General features: G+C 35.3%; 1 protein-coding gene and 1 long non-coding RNA gene across 5 annotated transcripts; one reads left to right on the top strand and one right to left on the bottom strand.

The window, feature by feature from the left end:
• Positions 1 to 3142: 3142 nt before the first annotated feature.
• On the bottom strand, positions 3143 to 4659 carry LOC107585693 (gastrula zinc finger protein XlCGF7.1-like). The gene is made up of 2 exons (XM_016272820.1): positions 4617 to 4659; positions 3143 to 4418 (listed from the first exon to the last, which is right to left on the bottom strand). The coding sequence occupies exons 1-2, from the start codon at positions 4657 to 4659 to the stop codon at positions 3517 to 3519; spliced, it is 945 nt and encodes a 314-aa protein (XP_016128306.1). The 3' UTR covers positions 3143 to 3516.
• Positions 4660 to 12250: 7591 nt separating this feature from the next.
• On the top strand, positions 12251 to 13489 carry LOC107585671 (uncharacterized). Of its 4 annotated transcripts, none has more exons than XR_001609273.1 (4): positions 12251 to 12516; positions 12722 to 12873; positions 13141 to 13198; positions 13320 to 13489. It is a non-coding gene; the product is annotated as an uncharacterized lncRNA (long non-coding RNA). The 4 variants fall into 4 exon arrangements; XR_001609274.1 differs by having other exon boundaries at positions 13317 to 13489; XR_001609271.1 differs by having other exon boundaries at positions 13301 to 13489.
• The last annotated feature ends 3353 nt before the right edge of the window (positions 13490 to 16842 follow it).

Genomic DNA, 16842 nt, shown 5'->3' with positions numbered 1-16842 from the left:
GCAGATGCTCAAACACTCACAATCACTCTCAATCATCCAGCTTTAAGTGTATTAATCAAATAGTTGTTTAGAAGCAATTGTATTTATTGTAATTTTTACAACAGAGAAAGGAAAAATAGATCAACAAAAAAAATCAATTAAATAAAATTATACATATATATTTTTGATTTCATTTAAGATTGAATGAACCGACTCTTATGACTCATTAGTTCGTGAATCGGATGGTCGAGCTCAATGCATTTACAAATTGCCAGATTTATTTTTCCAAATAAATAAACAAGCAATGCACTCACAGTCTGATAAACAGCAGATTTAGTGTAAATCAATGAACCATGAAGAGGATCATCATCCTCATCATCTTCTTCTTCTTCTTCCTAGGGTTTATTGGTGGTTGGCAAACAACTTATTGGTGCATTTCCGACACCACCTGGTATGGAGTGTGGACCAGCAAGTCATATATAGCTACATTGTTCAAAAAATAAAAATAAGTAAATAAATAAAATAAAGCCTATATCAGGGGTGCCCAAACTCGGTCCTGGAGGGCCGGTGTCCTGCAGAGTTTAGCTCCAACTTGCCTCAACACACCTGCCTTTAAGTTTCTAGTATGCCTAGTGAGAGCTTGATTAGCTGCTTCAGGTGTGTTTGATTAGGGTTGGAGCTAAACTCTTCTGGACACCGGCCCTCCAGGACCGAGTTTGGACACCCCAGGCCTATATCCTTCCACTCATATTCGTTTCTCTAAGATATTGAAACAATAGATTATAACACGTCTTTTGACTCTTTCCGCAAAATATCTATTAAATCGTATTTTCATCTCTCCCAGTTTTTGAATGAAATGCCTTCTTTCTGTTCCATATTTCTGACAATATATCCTCACACGTTCTACTGTCTCACATTTCCCTGTGTTATCTTGAACTGTGTTTCATTTAGTCCGGTGCGTCCAAACCTCGATATTATTATTTCTTCTCTCCTATTCCTCCCTGTATAGACCTCATTTCTCCCACTTTCCTTTGAATCCTATGAAACCATTACCCTTTTCTTGTTTCTTCCCATTGACTTTACCGCTCAATCTCTTTTTAATGATGCTCTAGATTTCTGCCTTGCCGATATTAACTGTGAAATCAATATGATTACTTTTGTAACGTCCTTTGCTATTTTATCTGCCATTTCACTTCCTTTAATTCCGTTGTGTGCTGGAATCCATAAAAAACCCCATAAGCCCCATCATTTAATTCTGTATAGTGTTTCTCTCATCTTTATTCAAATATCTGGCCTGCTGTTTGAACACTGTAAACTGGTTAACAAAGAGCTTGAATCTGAACAAATGATTGCGCTTAGTGGCCTTGTATCTTCTATCTCTCATTGCTAGTGGCATTTCTCCCATTTCAACCTGAAGTGCCTCTGTTGGGGTTGTTTTAAATCCTCCCGTGCATAACCTCAATGCCTGATATTGCACCCTATCCAATTTAAGCAATGTGAATCTAATATTGATCTAATTAGTCCCACGTATATATTGCCTTAAAAGCCATTCTGTCTGCTCCCCATTCACTTCCAACTAAGCACCTCATTACATGTAATATTTTCTTACACTTGTCTATTACTGTTTCTATATGGACAGCCCATGTAATTCTTTCATCAAACCATAATCTTGAAAATGTTAAATGTTTCACCCTAATTCTTGATTATATAACTTAAAAGTTATTCCACAGTCAACTACTTTCCGTATAAAGATCATTGTTTTAGTTTTTTCAACTGAAAATTAAAAACCCCATTTATATGACAATTCTTCTTTTTTTAATAAAACAGTACTTACCAGGGCTCTCAAGTTTTATCAAAGGTTTGGAGTGAGATTACATCCGTTAGGGGAGGAGCCACTCAAATATTTGCAGCAGCGGCCCCCCGGACCAATTCTCTCAAGTTTTTGCTAGCAGTTCAAAATGACTAAATGATTCAAAATGCTGCACATTTCTTTGTGAAATTGAAATAGGTCAAATAACAAAACTAAATTGAAATTTTAAAACAAACCCCAAATCAAATAAATATAGACCTAATATAAACAAACTAAGACTTTACCTGTGCTCTTTCCACTTAAAATTAGAGGCAACCACTGCATTTTAATCATGCATTTAACCTTGCATTTTAATCTAAATATTTTTTTTTCTCAACTTCAAATTTGGAACAACTTTTGTAGACATATGGCTTTAATTTTATAACAATTTTGTATTTTTAACTTTTTTCAAATATTTATTTTATATAAAAGAAAAGAAAAATAGTACAATACGTTTTCTTTACAGTGAATTTAAACTTCGATAACTTTAATACTTTCACTTTATTAAATAAGATGATGTAATAATCTGCTAATTGTCTTCTTTAAAAAGAGACCAACCTTAGGTCTGTATTCAAAAGCGTTCATGAATTATAATTTAAGTTTGGATAGTGCACTTTCTCCTGGATTTTCACAAATGGGGATAACAGTTAAGGGGTTAAACTATCAATTCTCCAATTCTCACAGCAGTTCAGAGTGAAGCTGAAAGATTATTAATGAGGGTTGATTGCTGTAATCACACATCAATTAACCCTGTGAATGTGTGAGAAGTAAAGACAAAATTTGCAAATATGAGCATTTAACTATTTAAGCATTTAACTCGGTTGTTCATTTTGTGTTACACTATTTGTTTGTTAATTAATCACATGAAATAGCTTATCGTTCAACACAATCTTTACATGTTTTAAGTTTTAAGTTTGGATAGTGCACTTTCTCCTGGATTTTCACAAATGGGGATAACAGTTAAGGGGTTAAACTATCAATTCTCCAATTCTCACAGCAGTTCAGAGTGAAGCTGAAAGATTATTAATGAGGGTTGATTGCTGTAATCACACATCAATTAACCCTGTGAATGTGTGAGAAGTAAAGACAAAATTTGCAAATATGAGCATTTAACTATTTAAGCATTTAACTCGGTTGTTCATTTTGTGTTACACTATTTGTTTGTTAATTAATCACATGAAATAGCTTATCGTTCAACACAATCTTTACATGTTTTAAGTTTTTACTATGAACAACATTGCTTCATTTCACGTCGCATGACATAATAAACCGACTCTTATGAATAATCAGTTCGTGAATCGGACACTAGTCGAGCTCAGTGGATTTATAAGTTGTCAGATTTATTTCACCCAAATAAAAGGTACACACAGTCTGGTAAACAGCAGATTTAGTGGTTGAAATGAAAACAAACATCGTCATCTAGAGGAAAATCTGTGGTACTGACCATCTATTATCATAACTTCATATTGAAATACTGCAAGTTATTCTGAGGATCAAGAATCAACAATCTTTTAACCCTATAAAGCCGGATAATGAATTACCCGTCAGAAATATTTTTTCTGTAACAGTTTAATGAACATTTAGACAAACTATTTACTTCTGTACAGTTGATGAACCTCTTGGTTTCATGCAAATTAAAGCACATTCAGTATTAACCTGAAAGTGATGGATCTGAACATGAGTTTTGCTCACTTAGACAACTTTGGGCAATGCTTTTTCTTATGTTTTAGTAGATTAGAGGAACAGGTGAAACACCTCCCACACGAAGAGCACTGGTACGGCTTTTCTCCAGTGTGAACTCTCAAATGGGTTTTCAAGGCTGATGACTGAGCGAAACTCTTTTCACAGTGTGAGCACTTGTACGGTTTCTCTCCAGTGTGAATCTTCTGGTGTTTGTTTAAGTCGCTGGATGTAGCAAAGCTCTTCCCGCACTCAAAGCACATATAAGATCTCACTCCAGTATGAATAGTCTGGTGAACTTTTAAAGTTTTTAGCACTGAAAAACTCCTTCCACAAAAAGAGCAAAAGTGAGGCTTCACACCAGCGTGAACTTTAAGATGCGTTCTCAAATTAGATGCAAAAGCAAATGTTTTATCACACTGATCACAGCTGAATGATTTCACTCCAGCGTGAGAGAGCTGATGTCTCCTCAGAACACTTTTGGATGTGAAACTCTTCCCACACTGAGTGCATGTGAAGGGTTTTTCTCCAGTGTGAATTCTCATGTGTATCTCGAGTTTTGATTTACGTGCGAAACTGTTTCCACACTGAGTGCATATATAAGGCCTTTCTCCAGTGTGAGATCTCATGTGCATCTTAAGGTGCGATTTATGTATGTAACCGTTTTCACACTGAGTGCATGTATAAGGCCTCTCTCCAGTGTGAATTTTCAAGTGCACAGTCAAGTATCTTTTGCGCAAAAAGCGCTTTCCACACTCGGAGCAGCTGAAAGACCCTTTGTCTCCAGTTACGCGAGTTTGTTTTTGTGCGAAATTCTTTTCAGTCTGTAAAACGGTGGCGTTTCCATCTTCGTTTATGAACTTAGGTTTTTGAAACTGATGCTGTTTGTCTTCATTCGCTTCCACGGAGTCTGAAATAAAAATATTAAATCCCCAAAATTCAATTAAAGAAAGACAAATGAGAAACTAAAAGAAAGCCTCAATTTGGCACAAATATAGTTTACTATTGGGTCTATTAGCTTTAAGTTTTAAATGTATTGTTATACATGTCAGTTTTCATCTTAAATGTTCCTCATCAGTCTTTAAAGAGAATGAAGGAGAACACCAACCTGTTTGTTCCTCTGTATCTTCATCTTTAATTCTGCAGGGCATATATGAAATTGCATTGCATTTCTAGACACAGATTATGATTTTGCACAGTTCTAATTTAAGCTACTTTTTTTTTTAATTACAAACTTTATTACAGAATTTGAGTGAAAAGTTCTCATGCATTTGAATGATATCTGACCTATAAGTAGTGACCTGTAAATACTGTTTTCTTTGTTTTTCAAAATTAAAAAAATTCAATATTTTCCCCCTTCACTCATTTGACACGATTACATTTTTCTTTGCGTGATGTTTTTGGGTTGCTTTTCATTATTTGATTTTATTGTTTAATAACTAACAAATAAAACACAAACGTTCACAAACATTTTCTCAGATTTTCAATTGTATTTCGGTGTATATAACTGATTACTCTGTAATGTTTGTTCAGTCAAAATTACGTTTAATTAGCAATATTTTACATCTTCTGCAGCTCTTCTGCATTCAAGTGCACAATGATTCCTGTTTTTGAGTTTCTTGAACCAAAAGATCACCAGGGATTTTATGTCTGTGTTATTTTTACTGAAAGATTCTTTGTGAAAGGTCATTTAAGTGTCAATGTCTATATCTGAACAAGTGTCTATTTTTTAGTCATTCTGGCCATTGTGGAATTTATCGCAATACTTCTGTTTTTTTTAATGAGCATATGGTGGTTTTGTAACTGTAAAATACAGTTGATTTACAAATTTTAATATATTTAAAAAAGTAAAATTGAACTTTTGCTATACTTTCATAAGCTTTGCATTGTATTATCAGGATGGTCTTGCTGGTCTATAGAATATAAAACAATGAAAAATACAGGTACTTTAAGAGCTAGTTATTTATTTATAAGTGTTGTAATGAAATAAGCAAAGATAAAAAGATGAAAATAAGACTTGAACAAACGTGTTATTTTCACGTTCAACCACTAGACAGCAGAAGTTAATTTCAGAGCAAACTCGGGTCTGTTTTATGGAACTGTCAATATTTATAGGTACTTCACTTTTAAGGGTTAGTTGTCAAAGTAATTTACAAGTAAGATGAAAAAAGATACGTGCATAAAAAAACTTAATATCACTTTTTTAATTTTAAGGCTTGTTGCCGTCTCTGTTTTAGGAGCCTATTGAATGATATTTTTTTGTGTCAGTAACTTTAATTTTATTTTTTAGTTTTATGTGCAGTTTGGGATTGAATGACAGATTTCACATTCAAATGTCCTTAGCAAGAATTCAGATCATAAAATTCACATTAAATATCTCATTAACGTAGGCCTAATACAATTTAAGATTACAATTCAGCTTTTTTATTCATCTAGTTAGCCTATTTGGATGTGAAAGTGCCAACTGCAATGTTTGATTCTGACATAGGAGCACATTTTACCTGCCATATTTATTCATTGTATAAATTACGTGTGTGGGTGATTTGGAAAGGTTTCAGATTTACACTAGTAGATTTTCATTATCATTTTAGAATCAGTCAGGCGTCAAAGATGGAGGATAATAAACAAGCTACACAGATATTTAAAACTTTCCAAGAGTTGCATTCGGGGCACAACATAAGACCCTGATGTTCAGGGCCGTCGCTAGAAATTCTGGGCCCTGTGCACTGAATTTGCTGTGGGGGCCCCTCAAAATCACGTTCAAGGGGGGCGGGGGGGGTGGTGTGATATTAAAATTTTTTTTATTTTTGGTTGAACCTCCCTTTAAGAACTTTATTATTTGTAAATAATAAACTCCTAATTTATATAAGACACTGATATTTATCTTTAATCAGGCCCTTATTGAATTAACATTTTACTTCAATTAAAATTCATTAGAACTAAACATCTAAAAAGAACGAAGTTTTTGCTTAGAATCCAGAGTTTAACTGATTAGTAGGATGGTGGTCACAAGAAGTAAAACCATGGTCCTCATTACCATGGTTATATGGTTTTTAAAGGGGTCACCGTATGCCCATTTTCCACAAGTTGACATGATTCTTTAGGGTCTTAATGAAAAGTCTGTAACATAGTTTGCTTAAAATTTTTCAATGGTAGTCTAAAAAACACCTTTTTACCCTGTCAAAATCAGCTCTTTTCAGAGCAAGCCGTTTTGTAGCATTTTCCTTTTAATGTTAATGAGCTCTGCTGACCCCGCCCCTCTCTTCCGAGCCGCTCCCTGAGAGACTGTTTACTTTAGCCGCATTCATCGTGAAACTTGCTAATTAGCACATTATTAGGAAAGGCGATTTTCATCATTGCTGGTTATTGTTTAATAACTAACTAATAAAACGAAGTAATAAAAAACACAAACGTTAACAAAAAAAAAAATCTCAGATTTTCAGTGTGGTCTCAAACTTTTGGACTACAGTGTATTTTTATCATTTCTATGTTTGTTCAGTCAGAATTACATCTTTAATTAGTATATTTTTATATCTCCTGCAGCTCTCACACATTCAATCTCTTCTGAGACTCTGAAATATGTGAGTTTTATGACGTACAGACAGTAAAATGACAAGAAAACGAAAAGAAATGACACTAGAAAATGCAACTGAAAAGAATGAAATGCAGAAAAAGGAAAGTGCACCGAGAGATGAAGTCAAACCTGCACAGAAGGAAAAAACAATGAATGAAGGAAAAGAAAATGCCTGTGGATTCAGAGAACATCTAAAAGTGCGACAAATGAACAGCTCTGACAGATTTTGACCAACTTGTAAGAAAACATACATATTATATATTATTATGCATCTCAAGATGTGGATGTTAATGATTAAAAGAGTTGAGAGCATTGAAATACAGGTTCCAAACTGATGTTTGTTTTCATTTTTCTTCCAGTCTCTCTTGATCAGGAAAGACCTGCATCATAGTGTCGTTCTGATGCATCTGAGAAATTCAGAGATGAGGTAAGAAATCCCCAACTCATGCATAAAGGAAATAAATCCATATAAATCCTGACATTGTGTTTTCTCTTTAGAAATCTGCAGTTGAGCTGGCAGAATATTCCTCAAGTCACTTTCAGTCAATGATTCACAATGAGACTGGAATACAAAGGTGTTTTTGAACCTGAAACGCATCCAATTATCTACGGTCATAAATGGAGTCGAGTGTCTTGTTCAAGTGTCTTGATGTTTTTGCGTTGCTTGAACCAAATTATTGTCTGTATTATTTTTAATGAAAAATTCTTTATGAAAGGTCATGTAAGTGCCAGTGTCTATGTTTTAATCATTTTGGCCATTGTATAATTGGTCAATTTCTGTCTTTTTTTTTGTTTTGTTTATTGTTGATGGTGTTTTTGCACTGCATCAGTGCACAATAAATATTATACAATTATAAAAATGTGTCAGTTGATTTAGACCTCCAGCAGAATGCTCCAAAATTTGAGCAGCTAATATATGTAAAAATATGATTGAACTTTTGCTATACTTTCAGGAGCTTTACATTGTATTATCAGAATGTTCCTGCTGGTCTATAGAATAAAACCAATAAAAAATACAGGTAGCCTACTTAAAGAGTTAGTTATTTACAAGTGCTGTAATGAAATGAGCAAAGATAAGAACATGAAATCGAGACTTAAACAAACTGCTATTTTCACATTCAACCACTAGATGGCAGAAGTTCATTTCGGAGCAAACTCTGTTTTATTGAAAGTAGCCTATATTAAAACCTAAGATGATACAACTTGAAAAAAAAAATTTCAGTGCAAAATCAAGGCTTTTTGCTGTCTCTGCTTGGGGAGCCTATATTGAATGATTTTTATTTTATTTTATTTATTTATTTCTGTGTGTGTGTGTGTTTGAGTATTTACTGAGTAACCTACATTTTCTTTTTAGGACTTTAGTTTTATGTGCAGTTTGGGATTTGAATTACAGATTCACATTCAAACGTCCATATCAAGAATTCAGATCATACAATTCACATTAAACAACTTATTCATGTAATGCAATTCAGTTCAGGTTTTTTAATTCATCTATTTGGGTGTGAAAGTGCAAATTGTGACATGGGAAGGAACTCATGTTACCTGCCATATTTATTCATCTGTAAACATATAAATTACATGTGTGGGGGATTTTGAAAGGTTTCAGATTTACACACTTTGGTAGGCTATATAGATTTTCATTATCATTTTAGAAGTCACCTGTGTCCTGCCTGAATGAGTATCGTCCCATAACACTGACCCCAATCATGATGAAGGGCTTTGAGAGGTTAGTCATGCACCATATCAAATCCAATCTCCCCAACACACTTGACCCGCTCCAGTTTGCATACCGTCCAAACCGCTCCACGGACGATGCTATTTCCTCCACCCTCCACCTGGCTCTTACCCACTTAGAAAACAAAGACTTCCCTCCCACAGTCTCTTCCAGCTCTTGCCATCAGGTAGGCGGTACCGGAGCATCAGGGCACACTCTGCAAGACTGCTCAACAGCTTTTCCCCCCAGGCTGTGAGAGCCCTCAATTCCAATCACCTCACCCCCCCTCTGAAACCTCATCCACAACCCTAGCTCCTGAAACCAGGACCCTTTCTCCCCCCATCCCACCCCACATGCACCACATGCAAACTGTTGAAAACCTCAAGAACATTGTGCAATTCTGAGTGTGCTATACACAGGTGAGTGGGCTGGACAAACCACCTGTAGAAAAACACACTCTTTTCTCTCTATATGTACCAGACACTTTCTTATAAACACTTCATGTTACAAGGACTTCAAACGGTAACAAATGTTTACTTGTGAATGCACCACAAATCATACTGCACTACTTGCTTCTTAACCTTAAATACCTCTTTTGCACAATATCATGCACAGTCATTATGTAAAGTACTTGTATAGTCTGTCTTAGGTTATGTGTATGTATAGTCAACTATTTATAGTATATGAACACACAACTTAAAACACATTTGCTTAGTGTGGATTTCTAATTTATTATTATTATTATTTTGTTTACATGAAGAGATATATTGAGATATTATCATTTGTATCTTTATTTGACTTCTATTATCTGTACAGCACTTTGGTCAACCCTGGGTTGTTTTTAAATGTGCTTTATAAATAAATAATGAATGAATGAATGAATGAATGAATATGTATAGTTAGATTACCGCTTCAGATAGTTAGCTACGTAGGTCTAAAGATTGTTCTTACGTCTAGTGTTGTACGTTTATATTATGTTTATTTATGTAGCACCGTGGTCCTGCGAGACCCGACATTTCTTCCACTGTATGTCCACACATGTAGCGGAATGACAATAAAGCTCAACTTGAACTTGAACTTGAACTTGAACTTGAGAATCAGTCAGATATTGACTGTAATAAGAATAATAAGAAGCTACACATATATGAAACTTTCCAAATGTTACATACGGGGCACAACATAAGACCCTGAATGTTTAGGACTACAGTGTCATGCTTAACTTTATTTTTGGCACACTTCACTCCTCTCTGCTCACAAGAACTGCCAACGCCTCTTTACGCACCGGAGAACACGTAGACCCTGCTCATAACCTACAAAAAATCAAAACAAACACAGGATTGTTATGCGGTTACTGAACAGATAAAGATTTTTAAGAAAGAGGCTAGTTCTTGATCACGTTATGGGACGTCCCAAATTAAGTAGGCTACTTTTAAAGGAGGGTGTAAACACTTTTTTTTTTGTTGCTACGGATTAAATATTGACGTGCTCTGCTGGATTTAGACAAAAAGTGTGTTTCTGTGGATATTGCTTTAATTCATCGTTGTGGATCTTCAAGCTAAAAATACGGTGCTTATTCGTAAGTTTCATTGTATTTAGTAATTGCTTTGTAGTTTTATTTTTAAGATTTGTAAAGCTGTGGCATCTTCTTAAACTGATGCAGGGACCTTTTGACATACTTATTGTTTTATTGTTTATATCTGAAAGACTGGTATTTTTATGTAATGTTCAGAGAGAGAAAAAACAAAACAAAAAACCAATGCCCCGATGCCCCGCAGAATATTCAAAATGCATTTGTATAAATCACTTTTAGATATAGTATATTAATACATAAATAGCAATACATAAAATTATATATAAATAGCAATATATGATATTGCATTCTACAGTACATATGCTTTTAAAAATCATCCAACACAATGGGATTTCCATGAACAGCTCATTCTATGAAATACGAATTTAACCTCAGTAAAAGTCAACAATTATCCATATGGCAACTGTGAAAAAGTACTTGCCCTCATAAATCAACAAAATTTTCATTGACAATTAAATTTAGGAGGCTGAACACAGGTAGGCATTTCTGTTGAGTTTAAATTGCATATATATTGAACCATTCAACCAAAGAGAAGTGCTCACCTCAAAGCTTCATACTCCACATTCAATTCCTCAAAAAAAAAAAAAAAAAAACTGCTGAGAAAATAAAGTTTTTTTAAGAATATCAGTTTGGAAAGGGTTACAAAGCCATTTCAAAGGTTCTTGGACTCAATTGAACCACAATGTGAGTCATTACTTTCAAATGGAGGAGGTTCGAAGTGGTGGTGAACACACAAAAGTGGCCAGCCTGCCAAAATTTCTTCAAGGGCATTGTGGCTCCCCCTCGGGAAGTTTCAGATAAATCCCAGAATATGTTTTCAAAGAACTGCCGATATCTCTAGCATCAGCTATAAGGTCGGTGTTCACGACTTATAAAGAGAACAATAAGAAGAGTAGCAAGGCGAAAAACCACTGCTTGCCAAGAGGAACATCAAAGCTCATCTCATGTTTGCACCTGGATGATCCCTGGATGAATTCTGGGGAAATATCCTATGGATAGACGAGTACCGCTAATACAGCATTCTACTGCAAGAATGTCATATCTATAGTGAAACATATAGTGACAGCTTGAGTCTGTGCGGATGTGCTGCTGTCTTGGGAACTGGATGACTTATCACTGCAGGAAGCATAAGTTCTGCTGTATACCAGGCAATTCTTAGGAAGAATATCCATCCATCTGTGCATAAGCTGAAGCTTAAGTGTAACCGCGTGATGCAGCCAGACAACAAACCAAAACTCAGAAGCAATTGCAGATCTGAATGGCTGAAAGGAAACAAAAATGCAAGATTTAGAGTAGTTTAGTCAATGTTCTGACCTGAATACTTTGAGGGCCGAAAAAGAGCAGTGAATAAATGGTATTCTACTGGTATCTGGTATCTACCAACTTGAACTTGAACTTGAACTTGAGAATCAGTCAGATATTGACTGTAATAAGAATAATAAGAAGCTACACATATTTGAAACTTTCCAAATGTTACATACGGGGCACAACATAAGACCCTGAATGTTTAGGACTACAGTGTCATGCTTAACTTTATTTTTGGCACACTTCACTCCTCTCTGCTCACAAGAACTGCCAACGCCTCTTTACGCACCGGAGAACACGTAGACCCTGCTCATAACCTACAAAAAATCAAAACACTTGAGAATCAGTCAGATATTGACTGTAATAAGAATAATAAGAAGCTACACATATATTTGAAACTTTCCAAATGTTACATACGGGGCACAACATAAGACCCTGAATGTTTAGGACTACAGTGTCATGCTTAACTTTATTTTTGGCACACTTCACTCCTCTCTGCTCACAAGAACTGCCAACGCCTCTTTACGCACCGGAGAACACGTAGACCCTGCTCATAACCTACAAAAAATCAAAACAAACACAGGATTGTTATGCGGTTACTGAACAGATAAAGATTTTTAAGAAAGAGGCTAGTTCTTGATCACGTTATGGGACGTCCCAAATTAAGTAGGCTACTTTTAAAGGAGGGTGTAAACACTTTTTTTTTTGTTGCTACGGATTAAATATTGACGTGCTCTGCTGGATTTAGACAAAAAGTGTGTTTCTGTGGATATTGCTTTAATTCATCGTTGTGGATCTTCAAGCTAAAAATACGGTGCTTATTCGTAAGTTTCATTGTATTTAGTAATTGCTTTGTAGTTTTATTTTTAAGATTTGTAAAGCTGTGGCATCTTCTTAAACTGATGCAGGGACCTTTTGACATACTTATTGTTTATATGTTGATATCTGAAAGACTGGTATTTTTATGTAATGTTCAGAGAGAGAAAAAACAAAACAAAAAACCAATGCCCCGCAGTTTATTTACTGCAGTTTGTTCGGGAAAGCACAGAAAAGAAGGAAAAATTAGAGGAGACAAATGAAGAGGAGGAGGGATGAACATTCACAAGCCAGAGGATCAAAACCAGCAAATGCAGAGAATCTTGTTAAAAGGAACAGTATGGATCTTCCTGCGACTCTAAACTGTGAGTATTTAATAGTCCTGATGAATCCTTGATGAATAGATTTAGGACTTGCACAGAAATCACAAACAGTGATATATTAAGTCACTTTTTAGTTGCTTTTTAGTCATTGGAGTAACTTATTCAGTAAGTGATAAACCGACAGCAGCTAACTTTTTTTGTTGTCATCGTCTTCATCCATCTCTTCTAACATGCATTAATTCATCCCGCACTTAAAATCTATATAGGCTAAGGATAATTAAAAGCAGTATTATTTTTTTGTGTTTTCAGTCTCTCATGATGCAGACAGACCAGAGAGACATTTTGATGTATCAGAATCAAAGACGAGGTGAGCGATGCAGTTCATATACAGAGACAGACTCAAGACTACGTTCTGAAATGATTGAAGATGTTTTTCTTTAATGTTACTGAGAGTTTAGCCGATCTTCAGTTGCTCATATCTCCAGCAGATCATCTGAACACCGACCAGACAAACCTTTATGAATCTCTCAAGTTTCTTTGAATGGAGCTGCAATACTTAATTGTTTCCAGGCCTGGCTCCATCCAATCAGGAGCTGCTTCGGCAGCTTGGTATCAAAAATTCACATGTTTATTTAGAAAGTAGAAAGTATGTTAGTCTTGCCAGTTTACTGTAAAGGAAGTATCAAAGTTTCAACGGCTTTATTTTAATTTTTTTTCTACATTAATGTGTTTTTTCTACAACTGGAGTACCTCGGTTGTGTTGTTTCCTAATGAGGATTTACATTATTTTGCACATTGCATATTTTTAGCACAGAAACCTGAAAGACTGTCTTGACTGTTGTCATATCTTAAAGGGGTCATATGATGTGATTTAAATTGTTCCGTTCTCTTTGGAGTGTTACAAGCTCTTGGTGCATAAAGAAGATCTGTAAAGCTGCAAAGACTAAAGTCTCAAATCCAAAGAGATATTCTTTATAAAAGTTAAGAGTCAGCCACACCTACCTAAAACAGCTCGATCTAACACGCCCCCACATATCTACCTCACTATGTGGGAAGATTTGCATAACGCCGCCCAAATGTTCACGCAAACAAAGAAGGCATAACTTTTATTCTCGCTGTAGTATTGTTGTTGCCGCCGCCATGACGTGAAAACGCTGTGTGCTTCGTTGTGAAAGCGAAAATACTTTTTTTGGTCTTCCAAAAGAGGACGATATCCGCTTCGTCATGCTTAGAGCTGATCCGTGCTGGTCGCTGAGGAAATACTTCAACTTAGTGCTGTGGATCGCTGGATTGGCTTTCACCGTGTACGAAGCCCGGGGTCGTCACATGTGCTTGCCGCTCCTTCGTCGGATCCGCCGGCCGCGCCGTTCTCAACCCCGCCGCCTCAGCTCACTCTAACCCGGCCTCAGCGCACGCTAAGCCAGGGCTCACGCTAGGCCGTTGTGTGTTTCGTTGTGAAAGCGAAACTACTTTGTTTGGTCTTCCAAAAGAGGACACGACTACAAATCAGAGGTATTAATAAGTTGTTTTTACAGCACTGTTCCAGAACAGTTTAACCCAAATATCCAGATGTGTGCAGCACATTTTATGGAGGACTGTTTCCTGATTCTGGGAGAGTAACGTTAGACTAAAATGCCGGCAGTTCTGACTCACGCAAGTACGTTTTCATTTAAATGATTTGCCACTGATGATTCAAATGTGAGTTTTGGGCAGTGTGGAGTAGCACTTGTTGTTTGTCATTTCTCTGATCACAAATGCAGACATGGTTTTATGTTTACGCGGCGTGATGCAACGCAACGCGTAAAAAGACAGTATAAGTCATTATAATCAGTAACTATGTCCCCACTGGATGCAACAAATGCCTCGTTTATAATGGGTTTTAATGTTTTTGTCTCGTTGCTCCGGCCGGACAGGGCATCACAATATGTTGAGGGGCGTAACATTTCCGTCACACGCTTGAGGTATTCGGCCAATCACAACGCACTGGATAGCTGGCCAATCAGAGCACACCTCGCTTTTTCAGACCGATGAGCTTGAAAAAAATGTTGTTGTGAATGTCCCAATTGAGGAATAGGATGTGAAAATTTTAAATAAATGTTCATGTTACATGTTTTGGTTGCATTTGTGAGTTAATAAAAATGTAGATGGTTGTTTAAAATAGGTACATAATATAATAATATCGATATATTGATCGATATTCTCCTGTATCGAATTGTATCGAAATCGTATCGTATAATTTTTTGAAGTACCTGCAAATATCGTATCGCTGGGTATGAGAATCAATATCGTATCGTATTATGACGAACCATCCGATTTACACCTATAGTACTGTATAATATATTATATTGAGTATAATATTCGACAAGCAATGTTAACATGCGTGTTTCATATTTATGCATTATATAAGCTACACATAAGCTACAAATAAGCTAAACTGATTTTGTATTTTATTTCCAGTGTCTCAAGGTGCAGACAGACCTGAACGTGTCATTCTGATGGGTCAGAAAGGATCAAATATGAGGTGAGATATTCACCACAAAGAGAACAGGAGAGAAAACTGATTGTCATCATCAGTTATGATCATCATTCGTCTCTTCCTACTCATTAATATGAATTAGTATTTGGAAATAATGGTGAAAGAGCATCCCTGAACAGTTTTAATCATTAGATTCATTTTTTCTCTTTAGCAATCACAGCACATTAAAACCTCCTGGACCCGTCCTCCTGACAGCATCCCAATCAGCACAACGGAAATGAACAAGCCTTCATGAAACTGAAAATCACCTTCCGTTTAAAACTGATTTAAATTAGAAGAAAAAAAAATCTGAAAATAATTTTAGTAAAAAAGTAAGTAAAGTGCAGCTTATACAATTACAATAATATGAAGTTAGATATATGTGACCTTGGAGCACAAAAGCAGTCATAAGCAGCACAGGTATATTTGTAGCAATAGCCAGCAATAACGTTGTATGGGCCAAAATTATCGATTTTTCTTTTATGCCAAAATTTATTAGGATATTAAGTAAAGATCATGTTCAATGAAGATATTTTGTAAATTTCCTACCGTAAATATATCCAAACTTAATTTTTGATTAGTAATATGCATTGCTAAGAACTTCATTTGGACAACTTTAAAGAATATTTAATATTTTGATTTTTTTGCACCCTCAGATTCCAGATTTTCAAATAGTTGTATCTCGACCAAATATTGTCCGATCCTAACATTCATCAATGGAAAGCTTTATTTTCATTATTTATTCAGCTTTCAGATGATGTATACATCTCAATTTCTAAAAATTGACCCTTTTGACTGGTTTTGTGCTCCTGATCTGAGAAGTAAGTCACAACACAAGCGTGTGAATTGAAGCAAATACATCATGTGAAGTCTGTCAGATGCAAAAGTATATAGTGGAAAAATTTAACTGTGACTTTAGTCATTATATCACTTTTATAAGAAATACAGGATGAAATGGCAAATAAAATCATACATTGCTACAGAACAGACTACAACACAAATCATTATATAACAAGAAATAATAGGCTATGCACAAACCAACCGAACATATTCATTCAAAAACAGATCACCATGTGTATTTCATTTAGGTTTCATAACCGATTTTATTTTCTCTTATATTGTAAGTGTCAATTTAAATAGGAATTTAAAAATATTTGGTGCCATTCTAGTTGAATCAATATAAATACACACTTGATCAATGGTCAGTATGGTGTTTAAAACCTGGAATTCAGTTAAAAAAAAGTAAATGCATTCATAAAATGTTACATACATTTTGTTTTTTAATCAAAATCTCAAAATGTAGTGATTTCATTGCAAGAAAGTCTTTTCAAAATGTGCTCAATGCTTCAAGCTCTAAACAGCTAAACTAAAAAAAAAAAAAAAAAAAACGTGACTGTGGTTTGTTCATGATATGGATGATGATTTTATGGATTAACTTTGCCATTGATTAACAAATGCTCAAATGCAGTTAATATGATTAGTTTAACTCCTCGATA

This window comes from Sinocyclocheilus grahami, unplaced genomic scaffold (genome assembly GCF_001515645.1).
Source record: "Sinocyclocheilus grahami isolate Dianchi unplaced genomic scaffold, SAMN03320097.WGS_v1.1 scaffold73.1, whole genome shotgun sequence".
NCBI classification, from domain to species: Eukaryota; Metazoa; Chordata; class Actinopteri; order Cypriniformes; family Cyprinidae; genus Sinocyclocheilus; species Sinocyclocheilus grahami.
This window is presented reverse-complemented; position numbering and strand designations above follow the sequence as displayed.